Raw genomic sequence first — 17,822 nt, forward strand, 5'->3', positions numbered from 1 at the left:
CCTTCTCTCCCAATGTTTTGCCTGTACCGGGGGCCTCCGCTGGGGATCCGGGGTACATCGGCTGTTGGCCTCTTTTTGTATGGCCTGTACCTGGGTCTTCCGGTGGAGTTCCCTGGTACATCGGCTGTTGGCCTCTTTTTGTACTGTCTGTACCTGGGCTTCCGATGGAGGTCCCTGGTACAATGGCTACTAGTCTCCTTTCGTCTTGCCTGTGTCTGGGGGTTTCCGGCAGAGGACCATGGTACATTGGCTGATGGTCTCTTTTCATATTACCTTCCTTCTACTGTTTGGTGACTACGGGGCCGCCGATTGTCGTGGGTTCACACTCCCCGGGGAGTGATTCTTTTCCCCCGTCAGGGTCTGGATTCGCCTGGGATGGGGAGGTCCTCTCGCAGACCCTCCTTCCCCTTGGGTATGGCTAGGGTATCTATTCTACATGAAGCAATCTGTGGCTAGTAGACTCTATCAGATATACGAGTCACTTACCTTCGGTAACGGTGTATCTGGCAGAGATGATTCTAGTTGCAGATTCCTTCACGGCCCGCCCTTCCTCCCCGTTCTGCGAAGGCCCTCTTTGTCTTCTCCACTCACCTGCCTCCGGGTGGTGGTCTTCTGCGAGTGCCTTTTCGTACTCCCTCCTTCAGGGGATGCTCGCCTTGTTGTTGCTCCATTCTTGACTTTTATAAGCACTTCTGTGTCCCTGCACATTGGGGTCCAGTGCGGGGTTCGCTAGTGCTTCTTCTTCCCTTTGTTATTTGCATTTCTGTCTTTGACAGTCCTTGGGGTTGCGGGCCCTTGGGTGGTCTCGACCATGGCTTTCGCAAGATTTTATCCCTGCTGGTATTGTCTAAGGTTGCGGTCTGTGAATACTGCAGGCCGATTGGACCGCTACGCCCACTCTTTGTGGGAAACAGTTGCGCAAGTGCTACCTCAGGTCCCGGAGGAGGCCCTGGCCATCCTCTCCTACGCAGTATCAGACAGGAGAGATGCGGCAAATGTTCACCATTCATTGTGGGCTTGACACCACCAACTCGCTGGGCAGAGCGATGTCATAGACCGTGGCTGTTCGATGCCATGCCTGGCTATGAACTTCTAGCTTTTCTGTGGATGTCCAGGCTTCCCTTATGAACTATAAAACTTTATAAATAATATAAATAAATGCCTTTGATGGCACCCGTGTCTTCGGAGACCAGGCAGACATGACCCTGGAGTTCTTTAAGGACTCATGGGCAACAGCCGAGTTCTTGGGCCTCTCACTGACCACCTGCCCCCCCTCTCCCCATCTGATTTTCGCCCCTTTGAGACGACCCCTCCCTCCCAGCCTCCAACTTACGAACGACTGACGAAAGACCACCTGAATTTGATTCAGGCGGAAGTCAGGACTCTTTCTAAGGGAGTCATAGAGTGGGTTCCATCACAAGAAGTAGGCTGCAGTTGCGATTCCTGCTACTTTTTGCTCCTGAAAAAGGACCAGGCCCTCCATCCTCTTCGAGAACTGCGAGCCCTCTACTACTTCCTCAAAATGCTCACTCTGGCTCAGGTTATGTCTGCCCTTGACACCGGAGACTCGATGGTGTCGCTGGACTTGCAATACGCCTATTTTCACATTCTCGATCTGGCAGCCCATTGCTGTTACCTGCGGATCACATGCGCCCATGAGCACATTCAGTTCACAGTGCTCCCCTTTGGCTTTACCAGCGCCCCGCGGCTGTTCACCAAGGTGATGGTGGTGGTTGCAGCTCCTCTGGGCAGATCAGGAGTGCCAGCCTTTCCCTGTCTCGACGACTGGCTACGGCAAACCTCCTGCTTTCACTGGGGTTCACTATCAATGTGTCAAAGTCACACCTGACTCCCTCTCAGATGTTCCTTTTCATCTGAGTTGTTCTGGACACAGTGCAGGTTTAGGCCTTTCCTCCTGAGCAGCGCGTCCTAGATATACAGTCTGATACCAATGTTTAGGCCTCTACGCTGGGTTTCAGTGAGACTGACTCTGATCTTGCCAGTGACACATGCCAGGCGGCATGTGCGGGCTGTGCAGTGGGACCGGAAGTTCCAATGGGCGCAGCATATGGGGAATCTCTCCGACATGGTCTCGGAGAGACCTGCACATGACTTGCAATGGTGGCTGACCAACCGTGATTGAGTTAGAGGCAGACCCCTCTCCCTTCACCAACCAGATCTCACAGTAGTTACAGATGTGTCACTCCTGGGATGGGGCAGCCATCTGGGAGAGATATAAGTCAGAGGACGAGCTCCGAGCATTTCGCTTGGCATTGAAAGTTTTTCTTCCTCCCATCAAGGGAAAACTGGTTCAGGTGTACATATGGTACTGCAACAAGCAGGGAGCGTTGGGGTCGTAGACCCTTTTGTTAAGAGGCCCTGCTTCTCTGGACATGGTTGGGACAGCAGAGCATATCCCTGGTAGTTCAACACCTGGCAAGTTCCCTGAACGCCAGGGCGGACAAACTCAGCTGTCGATTCTTAGTGGGTCACGAATGGCGTCTCCATCCAGAGGTGGTGCAAAGTCTCTTTTAGAAGTGGCTAGAGCCTTGGTTCAATCTGTTAGCCTCTGCTGTGCGATGTTAGTAGTTCTGTGCGCTGGAGTTCCCAAGGTGGCACTCACTCTGATACTTTTCATTTCAAGTGGAGTTCAGGCCTCCTGTACGCATTTCTTCCAATACCACCCCTATCCAGAGTGCTCAAGAAGATCAGGAGTGACCAGACCCAAGTCGTTCTTGTGGCTCCTGACTGCGCACATAGAATCTGGTATCCCGAGTTTCTCCATCTGATCATCGATCCTCCGATCGGGCTGCCCATTTGGGATGATCTTCTCCGGCAGCAGCAGGGTAGTAGTCCCCACCTGAACCTGTCAACTCTATACCTTCTTGCAAATAGATTGAGCAGCCTCATTTAATAACATTTGACCTTCCTCCCGAAGTCTGCAATGTTATTTTGGCAGCCAGGAGTCCCTCTACCAGGACCGTGTACACCTGCCATTGGCAAACATTTGTAAAATATTGTGCAGAAAGGTCTCTTGATTCTCTTTCTGTTTCTCTCGCTCAAGTCCTTCTTTTTATTTTGACCCTTGCCCAGCAGGGCTCTACTCTGGGCACCCTTAAAGGGTATCTTTCAGCCGTGTCTGCCTTCTTGAGGCTGCCAGACCAACCCTCTTTATTTAAATCCTCTATTGTAAATAGATCTTTTAAAGGGCATGTCCATATCTTACCCGATTCATCGTGCCTCAGTGGGATCTTAATTTGGTTCTCACCTTCCTCATTTGTGCTCCATTCCAACCCCTGCACAACTGCCGGCTCCAACTGCTTACCATCAAAATATTCTTTTTGGTGGCCGTAACTTCTGCTAGGATGGTGAGCGAATTGTTGGCTCTGTCATCCAGGCCTCCTTACCAGAACATCTTCCCTGATAAGTTGGTGCTTTACACTAGGGCCTCTTTCTTTCCAAAAGTAGTAACACAATTCCATGTGGGGTAATCTGTCGCCATTCCCACTTTCTATGCCTCTCCGCACCTCTCTAAAGAGGAGGAGTGACTCCACCATCAGGACCCATAAAGAGTGTTGTTGTTCTATCTTGACCCCAGTAAAGAGTTCTGGGTGGATGGCAAACTCTTCTTGTTCTTGCAAGAAAGTTTGCGCCGGGTAGAAGAGGACTAGCTCGTGATGGGTCGTCCTCTGCATAAAAATGTGATACGCTCTGGCCAAGAAAAATCTTCCTGAAGGCTTAAGATCTCATTCCCCCAGAGCTAAGGCTGTGACCACAGTGTTGCAATGTGGTGTTCCAGTGCTTGACATTTGTCTTGCAGCAACATGGGCATCACTACACATGTTTACTAAGCACAACTGCCTGGACAGTCCAGTCCGCAGGGACGGCCTTTTGTCCGCTCTGTCCTGCAGACAGTCCTGTGTTGAACGTGTTCACAGTCCCTCTAAGGATGATATTGCTTGGGTATCTATTCTAAGGTAAGGAATCTGTGGTTAGATTTCTCTATCAGATGGACAAGTTACTTAACTTCGGTAACGCCTTATCTGGTAGGGACATGATCTAGCTGCAGATTCCTTACCGTTCCACCCATCCTCCCTACACTGCAGACAGGTTTTTAGTGTCAGGGTGGATCCCTTTAAGGGCCCTAGTTGTTCTAAACATTACATTGTGAGTGCATTTCTTGGCCTGGCAATCCTGGCATGCAAAGTCATGAAACGTAGCAGACATCAGCGTGCCAAGGTGGCGCCTATATGGGTGATACGGACTATGTCGCATGGAGCCGACCAATGCCACCTACCAGCGAGCAAGGGTGTTGCTGGAGCAAAAATCTTCCGGATCTAACTTGACGCCTGGGAAATTCTAAGGTAAGGAATCTGCGGCTAGATCATGTCTCTACCAGATAAGGCATTAGTGCTTAATTGTAAATAAGTCAAATATTGAAATATAAAGCACTGATTTTGAATTGTGTATATACAGTATAATGCTATATGTGATTTTGTAATCCCTACCACCTTTTAGAGTAAGCGTTGTTTGCTCAGTTTCAATTGCCTTTTACAGTGTTTAAACAGATTAACTTGATTGTCCAGTTGAAGCGCAATAGTATTGGTGGTTTGGGGAAGAAGTAATAAATGGCAGCACCTATACTGAACACTACCCAGTAGCCACTGAAGGGTCTAAATCCCCAAAGAAAAGGCCTCAGGCGGGGCAGTTAAGAGCTCCATTTACATAGCTGAACAGCATGTGCCGGAAGAGCAGCCATAGCAACCCAGTTTGTGCTATGTGAATACTTCTTCAGACATGCATATGTAAGACCGGGACAAAGCTCACACTGTGAGGTTTGTGAGAAATGTACATCTGAGACCCTCAGACAATAAAAGTACTGGTTTGTGTATGCCCTTTCAGCTGACATATCAAGATTATGGGCCCCGGAGCTACGTGCCAGGTCTGAACTCTATACTGATGAAGGTAGCAAAGAATATTAAGATTGAACTTGTCAAAACTTGACTCCCTCATTGATTCAAGAAGGGAAGGTTATTAGACCGTGAAAGCCTTAATTCAATCCCATTGTTATTCACAACTCCAGAGACACCACAGCCCCAGAGCAGGGCAGCCCTACCAAGTCTCCTGCTTAGGCATCATTTATAAAAACAAATTCTCAGACACAACCAACCGGTCTTTGGGAAGTAGCAGATCAGTCATGAAGAACTCCGCAACTTGCAAAGATTTGACTTGCACCACACTGAAATTGATGGAACATTTGGCCTTCTAATAGTTTGTCTGCTCCACCATCTGCAGAAACCTAATTTGCTGAATTTATTGAAAAACGTAGAATGTTGACTGTCAGAGATGATACCAAAGATCAGAATGAGCTCATTACATTTTTTGTAACCCAAAAGGATTTGGTTACAAAATCCTAAACAGATGATCTTCGAAAAAGAACTCAAAACATTTTAAGCCCACTACTACTGAGGTGTTTGAAAGAGAAAAATACAGTGAAGCAGTTTTCATTCGACTCGGAGGTGACAAGTTATTTTCTTAGTTTTATACAAGGATGCCCACTCAAAGGAGAGAAAGAGGGTGTGCAAGACTAATATAATTCTATTGTGAAGACTGATGAGACCAGGAAGGTGTCTAGAAAGACTACTTAATAAGATTCCCTTAAGAAGAAAACTTTTTAATGTTTCTTTAACTACCTCTGCTAACCAAGAACATATAGTGAAATCATAGAAAAGCCTACTGTAAAAGAAAATACTGAGATAGAAGCAGATTAAGTGTAAGAAATGACAATTTTGCGGATATGTCCCCCTATATTTTTGCCCTATGATTTTGCTGGTGTCGCACTTTACCACTGCTATCCACTAGTAAAGTGCTACTGTGCCTCCTTTAAACATGATCAAATTGGCTTACTTCTAAAGGGGATATTACATTTGCCTATACATACCAATTATATCGTACACAAGATACCCAGGTTCCTGAATTAAATGAGTTAAATGCCGCTAATGGGCTGCAGCATCCATTTTGCCATCACTCTAATGGCAGTGCAAACATAGCCTACCCCTGTATTCTAACAGTAACAGTGCAAAACATGCACCACAACCTGTCAAAATAAACCCTTTTGACCGGTAAAACCTCCCTTTTAAATATTAGTAGGGAACTCTTATGGAAGCCTTGCACCGCACAAGGTAGCCTGAATAGTAGTTAAAAGTGGGACATGCAGAAAGTTAATGTTGCCATGAGTCTACAGTGACAAGGCCATAAGTCTATTTTCTATGTGCAAAACCACACTGCAGATTAAAGTTATAATACTGTATTTCAGGAATGTGACAAGCTAGAAAGATAATTGAACAACTGTTTTTAATATTTATTAAACCTCCAATTAGTATTTTTAATAAATGTTAAGAAAAAAATATCTTTTGGAGAGTTAGCATTTCTCTGCCTGAAGTTCTTGGAAGTTAGTTCGTTTACATTAGTTATCCAGCCTTGAATAGGTATACCTACAAAAAGGTGGCTTGAATGGGCAGATCTGACAACTCTGAGTTCAGCAGAATTTTCCAGTTAGGGGCTATGAGCCTCGTTTTGACAACAGTGTCTAATCCTGCTTGATATGTCTGTTGAGCTACCACTGAATCCAATTCAATGGTGAAGTAGTATCTTTGATAAATATTAGGGAAGCTTAACTTTTAGTAAGTTACTTTCCCATGCCTGACATTCATTGAGGCTAATTTGCATTAGTTCTCTAGCTTCTCCCAGCTAGTGATTTGTCTTGAAAGGTGTAAAATAAAAGTGTGAAATGCCTCTCAAGACAGACAATAGGCTGGCCTGGGTGGGCAGAGATGACTTCTCTGATTTCAGCAGCGTATGCAGGATAGGGGTTTTGTCCCTCTTTTTGACAGTAACATATAAAATATCATTCTTGACTGGACTGTTGAGCTACATGTAACAATTTGGGCACATTTAAAAGGGAGAGAACAGGATGATAAGGCAAGTTTTGTGTACCCACATTATGGTTGCTGAAAGACCCTACTTTTGTCGTACCTGACGTCTGTCTCTGGGTTTGTTGTGGATCCATTACCCACTCCAAACTAGACTTTAGATGTGGGAGAAGACTAGAATTACCATAGTACACTCCCCACGTTCTCCCCCAACCCTCAGAGGCGACGTTTAATGTGCCCGGACGTTTGCTACCTTGAAAATCCCCTGACGCATAGCATGGCAGATCTGGTTGCAATAAGGCAAACGGGAACAGCTTCAAAAGTGGGTAGGATTACTCCTAAGAACTTTTTTCCGATTGTTTAGGGCATGCTGAGGAGTATTTTCCAACCACTAGGTGGTGCCAGTTATAAATTCAGCACCTCCAGGCACCCCCCTTGGTAGACACTGTTTGGACCTGTTGATCAGAAGAAAAAGACCAGGCCTGCTGTCAGTGACTTTAGAGGAGGCGTGATGAAGTGGACGTATTCTAGTTCGGTTTGGGATTTTTTTCTTAACTGGCGGTTTTGGTGCTGCATAAATACTTTACACATTGTCTGTCTGCTCTGCGCTAAAGCTACCAACTGGTTGCGCTCAGGTTAATTTAATGACTGTTAATGTTCACCTTAATGGCGGTTGTGATTATTATCGGAGTGGGTAGTCATCCACCCCCAAATAATCCATTTTACTAGAATAAAGAAATTAGTTTCTTGGTAGATAAAATGCAGTACACATTCTGCAAGCAACCACCTGCACATGCCAACTTCTGATGAAACATGACAATTTTCACATTTAATCTACATATTGAGGGCTATCAGCCTGCACCTCATGATCTCTTGTGTGTCCTAAAGGGGTGTCCTAAAAGCTGTCTATTATTTTGATGACCGTATCAAAATAGTTATTAAATCCAAGGTTACAATGGTTCTGTCTACAAAGAACAAAAAGAACTAGAAGGTCTGAAAGAAGAAGAAGCTAAGTCCTCACGGTCCTCAATGAAAGCTACGCACTGATATTGCACTGGACCAGACCTGAATGGTCGATAGGCACTAAGTGTACAATAGAAATCCTATCAGCCCACCCTCTTGGCGGAGCCTCGTCATGTAGGACATCTAGAACCAAGTTGGTGCATCCATGCCCAGATGAATTGGCTAGATAACACGCTGTTATGGTTCACAGGATGGAAGTGTCACGCCACTGGCGGTACTGGTACAGTGCAGTGCAGTGAAAAAAGTGAGTGAGTGATATTAAAATGACGGTCAAGGCAAAAGAAAAAGTCCCTTTATTGTTATTCACCTGGACGTCATATTAAAAAGGGTGCAAAACAGTGTGACAAAATCACTGTCTACTTTGCTGTGTGGTTGATTAGGCCAACATGTTTCTGCCATCAGGTGAAACTACACCGGCATTCTTCAGGGCCACTAGTATAAAAATTGCTACTGCAAAGATACACTCTATTGATAGTGCAAAAAGTGAAGTATCAGACCAAAATAAGTCTGTCAACAAAAAATGTGGTCAATAGGACCATCCTACCGTACCCTCTTGAACCATGTGCTGATAGAGGATGCAGTTCCTGCAAACAAAGACAAAGAGAAAAAATACTATTTGTTGTTCTCTAAACATGACAGACTTCCAGAAAAACTGGAAGAGACTATCATATCATGCAATGAAGACCAAACAAGACTTAGCTAGGCCAGTCCAATCTATGACTGCCGGTTGATTATTAACTGGTTGCACAAAGGGTAAACCACAGAGAGTTCTTAATACAATTTAGAAAGATAAACAGACTTACCCAGCAATGTGTGGGAGTCAAGCCTCACCTCACCCGGCAACGGCTCGGAGAATGAGGCCCGCTCTATGCACAAAGAAAATGTATACACATACAGATAGACTGTCAGAAAACTGATCAGTATCCTCAATCATTAGTATGTATTCACAGTTGTGCATGCAAACAGCTGGTTGTAAGTTGCCCACAATGATCACAGTACCATGGAGAAAACAGGGTTAGGTATAGCATCAAGTGTTGAGTTGTGTAGGTAACAAGGAAAATGGAGTGTTCATGGCAATACTCCCCTCATAATATTGATAAGCAGTTTCAACCAAAGGGCTGTCTAGAAATTCTGTTTGAAATGTAGTATAGTATTCACTGAAATGAGTGATGGCTCAGTTGGCTATATGCTGCAGCCCATTCTTCAGGGATAGTCTACCCTGAAACTTAACTAGTAAAAAGGATCAGTATAAAACATTGACCCCTCTAAGTAAGTGTCTACAGGTCAAAGCACCAAACCGGCCGAGCAAACAACTCTATTCTATCTAAACAGACAGAGGAAAAGCGAAAATGGGCTGGCATGTGGCAGACAACGTCAAAACAACTCACCTCTCCGTCGGTACCTCTCGGCAAGATCCAAAGCCGAAAGGGAGGCAACGAGGAGAGGTGAGAGGCGCGTTTAAATACCCCCTTGATTGGTGGAGGTTGCGTTCATTCGGCTCAGCTGGTAGGCCGATGCCGGTCCTCCTATGCGAGAATCATCGTCAATGCGCATGCGCGCCGGTGAGCCACTCGTGATAGCAATGTGGTTCGAAACCGGAGCATGCGCAGAGCGGGGATGTGAGCGATCCTCGTAAGAGCGCCTGCGTGTTGTTTGATGTATGTCCGTTTACCCCTGTTCCATGCGCGTTCTAGGCTAGTGTTTCAGTCCAGAGTCGGCGCTAAGGAAAATAAACAAAAATGATGAACAGATATTCCTACAGTATAATGAGCTATCGTGTGGCTATTAACTGCACATGTGATGGTACAGACAGGAGCACGTTGGTGCTGGCGAGAATAAACACATATGGTGAATGGATATTCATATAATTTAATAAACTCGCGGTTGCCTGCTAATTTGATGGTACAGGCAAAAAAACGGGGCACTGCAGGATCAGTTAACCACATGATCCATAAAATGTTAAAGATGTATTGCAATTTCGACGTAGAGATGTGGAAGGGAGCATGTCTTGGTCGCTATTATATGCAAAAGGCCATATTGGTGTGGGGCCCTACAGGAATGGCTGATCATGTAGGTAGAACTTAGACATATGTACAGACCACACTGGTGTACAGTGTAAAATATGTACTGCAGGAACAGGCTATGTATTGGACTCAAGGAAGATGGGACCATCTCGTGTGTGTGTTGTATCTACCAAAGTCCATTCTAGGGGTAAGACTGGCACGGAGAGATGTTGTGTAAAACGGGCTATGTATTACACAGTTTACATAGGGGGTCCCAGATGGTATTACAAACAGCGAGCCGTACAGTAATGGCACAGGTTCAAGTGAGTGGACAATACATTATAGTCAGTGCCCTACAGGGTAAATGAGCTGTTCATATGGACACCCATGGGATATTGTCATTCAACCCTGTCACATCAGTTTTTAATTTGAAAATCCAACGTTGTTCCTTGATGAACAGAAACCATGAGACATCTGTAATGTGTGTAGGGATGAAAGGTTGTTCCAAGACCACCCACCTCAACTCATCTGGGTCTGGGGGCAGACCCAGAAGACCCTTTCTATCGACATCGGTACATCCAGACAATGGAGACTGATCAACCACACGAATTGCAACTCTGAGAAATTGATCTATATGATCACATGCCCTTGTGGTCTAGCATACATTGGACACACCACCAGAAAAGTCAAATTACGTATTAGTGAACACAAGAGCACGATACGTTGCAATAAACAGTCTACCTGCCTAACGAATCACTTTCTAGCTAAGAAACACAAAGCAGATGAGTTGAGGTGGGTGGTCTTGGAACAACCTTTCATCCCTACACACATTACAGATGTCTCACGGTTTCTGTTCATCATGGAACAACGTTGGATTTTCAAATTAAAAACTGATGTGACAGGGTTGAATGACAATATCCCATGGGTGTCCATATGAACAGCTCATTTACCCTGTAGGGCACTGACTATAATGTATTGTCCACTCGCTTGAACCTGTGCCATTACTGTACGGCTCGCTGTTTGTAATACCATCTGGGACCCCCTATGTAAACTGTGTAATACATAGCCCGTTTTACACAACATCTCTCCGTGCCAGTCTTACCCCTAGAATGGACTTTGGTAGATACAACACACACACGAGATGGTCCCATCTTCCTTGAGTCCAATAGATAGCCTGTTCCAGCAGTACATATTTTACACTGTACACCAGTGTGGTCTGTACATATGTCTAAGTTCTACCTACATGATCAGCCATTCCTGTAGGGCCCCACACCAATATGGCCTTTTGCATATAATAGCGACCAAGACATGCTCCCTTCCACATCTCTACGTCGAAATTGCAATACATCTTTAACATTTTATGGATCATGTGGTTAACTGATCCTGCAGTGCCCCGTTTTTTTGCCTGTACCATCAAATTAGCAGGCAACCGCGAGTTTATTAAATTATATGAATATCCATTCACCATATGTGTTTATTCTCGCCAGCGCCGACCTGCTCCTGTCTGTACCATCACATGTGCAGTTAATAGCCACACGATAGCTCATTATACTGTAGGAATATCTGTTCATCATTTTTGTTTATTTTCCTTAGCACCGACTCTGGACTGAAAGACTAGCCTAGAACGCGCATGGAACAGGGGTAAACGGACATACATCAAACAACACGCAGGCGCTCTTACGAGGAACGCTCACATCCCCGCTCTGCGCATGCTCCGGTTTCGAACCACATTGCTATCACGAGTGGCTCAACGGCGCGCATGCGCATTGACGATGATTCTCGCATAGGAAGACCGGCATCGGCCTACCAGCTGAGCCGAATGAACGCAATCTCCACCAATCAAGGGGGTATTTAAACGCGCCTCGTTGCCTCCCTTTCGGCTTTGGATCTTGCCGAGAGGTACCGACGGAGAGGTGAGTTGTTTTGACGTTGTCTGCCACATGCCAGCCCATTTTCGCTTTTCCTCTGTCTGTTTAGATAGAATAGAGTTGTTTGCTCGGCCGGTTTGGTGCTTTGACCTGTAGACACTTACTTAGAGGGGTCAATGTTTTATACTGATCCTTTTTACTAGTTAAGTTTCAGGGTATACTATCCCTGAAGAATGGGCTGCAGCATATAGCCAACTGAGCCATCACTCATTTCAGTGAATACTATACTACATTTCAAACAGAATATCTAGACAGCCCTTTGTTTGAAACTGCTTATCAATATTATGAGGGGAGTATTGCCATGAACACTCCATTTTCCTTGTTACCTACACAACTCAACACTTGATGCTATACCTAACCCTGTTTTCTCCATGGTACTGTGATCATTGTGGGCAACTTACAACCAGCTGTTTGCATGCTCAACTGTGAATACATACTAATGATTGAGGATACTGATCAGTTTTCTGACAGTCTATCTGTATGTTTATACATTTTCTTTGTGCATAGAGCGGGGCCTCATTCTCCGAGCCGTTGCCAGGTGAGGTGAGGCTTGACTCCCACACATTGCTGGGTAAGTCTGTTTATCTTTCTAAATTGTATTCAGAACTCTCTGTGGTTTACCCTTTGTGCAACTAGTTAATAATCAACCGGCCGTCATAGATTGGACTGGCCTAGCTAAGTCTTGTTTGGTCTTCATTGCATGATATGATAGTCTCTTCCAGTTTTTCTGGAAGTCTGTCATGTTTAGAGAACAACAAATAGTATTTTTTCTCTCTTTGTTTGCAGGAACTGCATCCTCTATCAGCACATGGTTCAAAAGGGTACGGTAGGATGGTCCTATTGACCACATTTTTTGTTGACAGACTTATTTTGGTCTGATACTTCACTTTTTGCACTATCAATAGAGTGTATCTTTGCAGTAGCAATTTTTATACTAGTGGCCCTGAAGAATGCCGGTGTAGTTTCACCTGATGGCAGAAACATGTTGGCCTAATCAACCACACAGCAAAGTAGACAGTGATTTTGTCACACTGTTTTGCACCCTTTTTAATATGACGTCCAGGTGAATAACAATAAAGGGACTTTTTCTTTTGCCTTGACCATCATTTTAATATCACTCACTCACTTTTTTCACTGCACTGCACTGTACCAGTACCGCCAGTGGCGTGGACACTTCCATCCTGTGAACCATAACAGCGTGTTATCTAGCCAATTCATCTGGGCATGGATGCACCAACTTGGTTCTAGATGTCCTATATGACGAGGCTCCGCCAAGAGGGTGGGCTGATAGGATTTCTATTGTACACTTAGTGCCTATCGACCATTCGGGTCTGGTCCAGTGCAATATCAGTGCGTAGCTTTCATTGAGGACCGTTAGGACTTAGCTTCTTCTTCTTTCAGACCTTCTAGTTCTTTTTGTTCTTTGTAGTTCGAATAGGGGTTTTTGAACTCGGATGGTCTATAAATATATTCCCCTTGACCCTCCTTTAATAGTTGTTTTTCTACAATGGTTCTGTCTCCAGATAAACAGAACATGACGTTTGAGGTCATTGAAGAATGAGTCTTGCACATAAAATGATTTAGACCAACCAGGTTGCACCCACCTGTAAGACATAAATACATGTCATGGGACAAGATGTATCGCTATGAAGAATATAGCACAACAAATGTTCCAAGAGGAAGAACAAAACATTGCAAATACTAGTCTAAAGACAAGTATTGACCAAATGGATATATCAGCAATAACAAAAGCTGCACTAGTCTTCTGAAACCATTCCTATTGTATAATACTCACCTTTCATCCATAATTACAACCCCTAGTACTGAACACTGCTTTTCATGGCATAACTCTACTTCGCAAACAGGTCAAATATGTCCTAGAAAAGCTAAAGAAAAAAAGTTAAACTGCACCTTCTTTCTGAACCTTGGCCATTCATACTCCACACAAGAAAGGCAGTCAGTTCAGAAGAATTCATGAGGTTATTTCTGTTATAATGGCAGTATTACTGACACCCACAAGATAGACCTTGACAACTGAACCATCCTCTTTCAAATTATCAACCACCATGAACAGACAATGACAGAACATCATTGTACTGCTCCTCATTCCCTTCTTGCCCACTAGCCTCCAAGGCGATTTGGAATATAGACCACATACGTTACTGTATGCTGGTGTGACCACTTTTTCTAAAATGTGCAGGGCTGCTGGGTAGGCTAAAAATACATGTATGAGATACACAAAGCACTCCTTGTGCAAGCTCAAAGTGGATTTTGAATCATGCAGTCAGCCCAGCAAATATTATTTTCCAGATTCATGGACCTGACTGATTGGTATTTTTATCCCATTATTCTGTGTTTGGTAATGTGTTCCTGTACATTGGCAATGAAATAGTGCTAAGGGTAAGATTAAGTGAGTAACTCAACTGACATAAATTGGGGGTTCCTAGTCCGTAATCTGTTTTATGTCACCAAACACTTGTGGGGTGCTTTTTCTCTTCAGGACCGTGACTCTGGGAACAATATAGACACAATTGATGTAGTGTAAACTTCTAGAAGAATGTACTTTGATTTTATATTTCTGGTCATTCTTGCTCAAACTGCACAACCCTCTTCTCCTACTATGGCAATGTCCACTCATTCTAAACCCAATTATTTACAAAGAAATCATATTTTACATCTGTGCTATGTGTTATCCAACCATGGGCAAAACAGATTTTCACCAGTTAAATGTCTGTCAGTGCATTTCAGTTCACAAGTCGTTGGCTTGTATTTTAACCACATTTAGGAATTCTTGAGAACATTCTGAAACTAGTGCTTTCTTCACTTACTTTTTCAGAGCTGTGTCCAGAGTGCCGGGAAGGTTTGCTTTGTCAGCAACAGAGGGACATGCGCGAGTATGCCCAGGCCACCATTTACATCCATAAAGTGGTCGAAAATCAAAAGGTACCATTTCTCTTGCTTTTTTTGTCCTCATCTGTTAATTTTTCCTCACTACATAACTAATATTGTGCTGTATAGTGTATGTCTTGATGTATGTGATGTGTGGCAAAAGGAATGTAAGGCAATATAAAATTACAATTAGAAACAATCTTGCTGATCATGTTACTTTTCATTAAAATAGAGCATAGCTTGCAGCTGTAGTGATCTTGCTGAGCTCAGTTAAGCAATTAATGTGATAGAGACATCTAGCCACAGATTCCTTAACTTAGAATATCCCTAGGCGTCAGACTGAATCCGGAATTTTTTTTTGCAGCAGCAGCTCCTCTGCGCACTGGGGGATGGAGCCACACGACCCCGCCCTGAGGTCAACCACGTACGTGACATCAGCAAGGTCATATAAGTCCCTCCCGGCGTGCCAACGTCAGTTTCCTTCTTTTCCGCGTGCAACGCGGATCCGGAGTAAGCGGTTCCTCTGGTCTGTTTTCAGGCCCCTTTTGATGCTTCGCGTCTGGAACAGTGTGGATGCCTTCGGGCATTAAAACTTGTATATCCTATTCGCTGCAAATGTCCGCGCTGGACCCATATCTTATCTGTATGTGGTATCTGGGCAAACACCACGACTCAACAGACCGCGACGCCTGCCAACACCCTAAGCCAAAGTCCCGTCAGGAGCACCGGATGAAGCTTCTTTCGGCTCACCTGTCCCCGTCGGAGTTGTCTCGTCCCCGGGCCTCTTCATCGCCGGCAGGCCCCTCTGGTTTCCGGTTGCGCCGTCAATCGCACTCTGGGGCACGTGGACGGAGTTCGCCCCTTATTGGTAAGTCGCGGCGCATGTCCCCGAGCACCTCGACTTCACTTTCATCTGTTGTCTGGGGCACTGGTTCCCAGAACCATCCGGACATGCGTCTCCAACAGTCGCCCCCCCTCTATCTGCCCTATCCGGGCACAGGGGCAACTCTGGCCCAAATGGAAGCCTATGCCGCGGCTCTGTAGGCTTCTCTTGGGTCCTCTCCTGTCCATGGGGTGTCCTCGGGCCTCCGCTACTTACGGGGTCCCCGACGGACTTGCCGGTGGGTTTCGCCCCCATTCCCAAATGAGCCCTTGCCCTCCCGGGACGTCGGAGATATGGTGTCGTGAGGGCGCGGCCCAGCTGGGTCCCCCTCTACGATCCATATGGTGTCGTCATAGTCCCATGGGGCTCCCTGTGGCGTCACAGGTGGTTTCTGGTGCTCGATGCCTTGCTTATAGCACACCTCTGCCTTCTGGGCAGGCGGCCGCCTATCCGGAGCCGGGGCTGGCGGCGTTACGGAACTGCAAACTCGCCTCTCCGACTATTCTTCTTTCTTCAGAGTTGGAGCCTGTTGTAGTTGAGGCTGAGTCAGCGCCAGTGCGGCGCCGGAGGCTTGCCTCCTCCGCTCCGACGTCACCTCCTTCTTCGGAAGCGGAGCTTGTCGTGGATTCGGCGCCGGATGTGGTTGGTGTCCACATAGTGCGCCATTGAGCTGAGAGTGGTCCTTCTTCCTCTCTCTCTCTTTTGTTCTGGTATATGGCTGGTGCAGTTTTCTGCCTCTCATACTTATACAGGTATGATGTAGCACCATTCTGGCATTTTTGGGGGATGTCTAATTCGCTTGGTGTCCGGCTGTTTCGCCCCAGCCTCCCCCATTGTCCGCACTCTGTTGACGGCTCAAGTGCTTGGCATTATCTGTTATTCTGTTGCGGACCCAAACCGCCCCCCCCCCCCGCTCACAGGTGCTCACATTGTTGCACCCCTTTGAGAATTGCCATATACAGCTGACTTCTTCCAAGGGGGTTCTTTCCTGTAAAATGGTGCCTTCTGATTCACCTTCATCAGGAGATTCATCTTCTTTTCTTCTCCTGCTGCCTTCCCTCCCTCCCGCCTTCTCTATTGACTCAGAATTCTTGTCTCCTCTATAGTCGTCTTCTTTGGGGATCTGTTGAGCTCTGTTTCAGACCTCCATTACTATAGGGGAAGTGCCAGTCTTTTCATACCTTCCTGCAGCGACTGTTCTTTCTGTGCTCCGTTCTTGCTGGACGGCACAGTTCTACATGGTAAAGACAGTCTATTTCTGTCTGTTGAGATATTCTTCCCTTGTTGCACTTGGGGAAGGGTCTTCGCGTCGCTTGCAGGGCTCTTTCTCACAGCTTTTTCACTTATATGTAGGCAGTATCTAATTCTGTCTTTTATGTTGGTGTCTTACACCATCCTCCTCCTTTATTCACGGATTTTTCATCCTTCGCACACTGTTCCCATACTTTCACAGTTTTTGTTGGTGGCTGGTTGGCCGCGGAAAAGTTTCTCAGAAGAAAATTGAAGTCAGCGCGCCGGGAGGGACTTATATGACCTTGCTGATGTCACGTATGTGGACGACGTCAAGGCGGGGTCGTGTGGCGCCGTCCCTCAGCCTGCAGAGGTGCTGCTGCTGCAAAAACAATTCCGTATCCAGTCTGACGACTGGGGATATTCTAAGTTAAGGAATCTGCGGCTAGACAATGTCTCTACCAGATACATCGTTACAGAAGGTGAGTAACTCGTACAATAAGCACATAGGCTTTGCAGTTTCAGTGAACCAAACTGGCCTGTACGTTTATAATCATTAGCACTAAGTTGTTGTGTTCACTTGCTGGATACCTGGCTTTCGTAAACCAGGCAGCTGTGTTGTTTATTTTTTTCATACTCTGAGACTTTGCCTAAAAGAGTTTTGCACACACTTGATTTCAAGGAAGCACTGATGTACTGCATTGCCAGAACTAAATCCATATGTAGGACCAAGTAACTCTTAGTTGCCTTTGCAAAACCTTATACAAGCAAGCCGTTCCTAGGTTGTATCGCCAAAGGGATTGTTAGATGTATGCAAATGAGCTTTTCTAAGGCTAAGTATAGATTACACATAATGCCTAACACACATTCCACTTGAATGAATACAACTGCTGTGGCCTTCTTCGGCAATATTTTCATTTTAGTCATATATAAG

The 17,822-nt window shown here is 45.5% G+C and overlaps 1 protein-coding gene across 2 annotated transcripts in view; it reads left to right on the top strand.

Moving 5' to 3' along the window:
• Positions 1–17,822, top strand: part of USP48 (ubiquitin specific peptidase 48) — a 776,411-nt gene that overhangs the window by 593,374 nt on the left and 165,215 nt on the right. For both annotated transcript variants that reach the window (XM_086921588.1, XM_086921587.1), the window contains exon 21: positions 14,723–14,829. In XM_086921588.1, the coding sequence (XP_086777714.1) occupies positions 14,723–14,829 (107 nt within the window). The remainder of the gene's footprint in view (positions 1–14,722; positions 14,830–17,822) is intronic.

The sequence above is a fragment of the Lissotriton vulgaris genome, chromosome 5 (assembly GCF_964263255.1).
Source record: "Lissotriton vulgaris chromosome 5, aLisVul1.2, whole genome shotgun sequence".
Lineage (NCBI taxonomy): Eukaryota > Metazoa > Chordata > Amphibia > Caudata > Salamandridae > Lissotriton > Lissotriton vulgaris.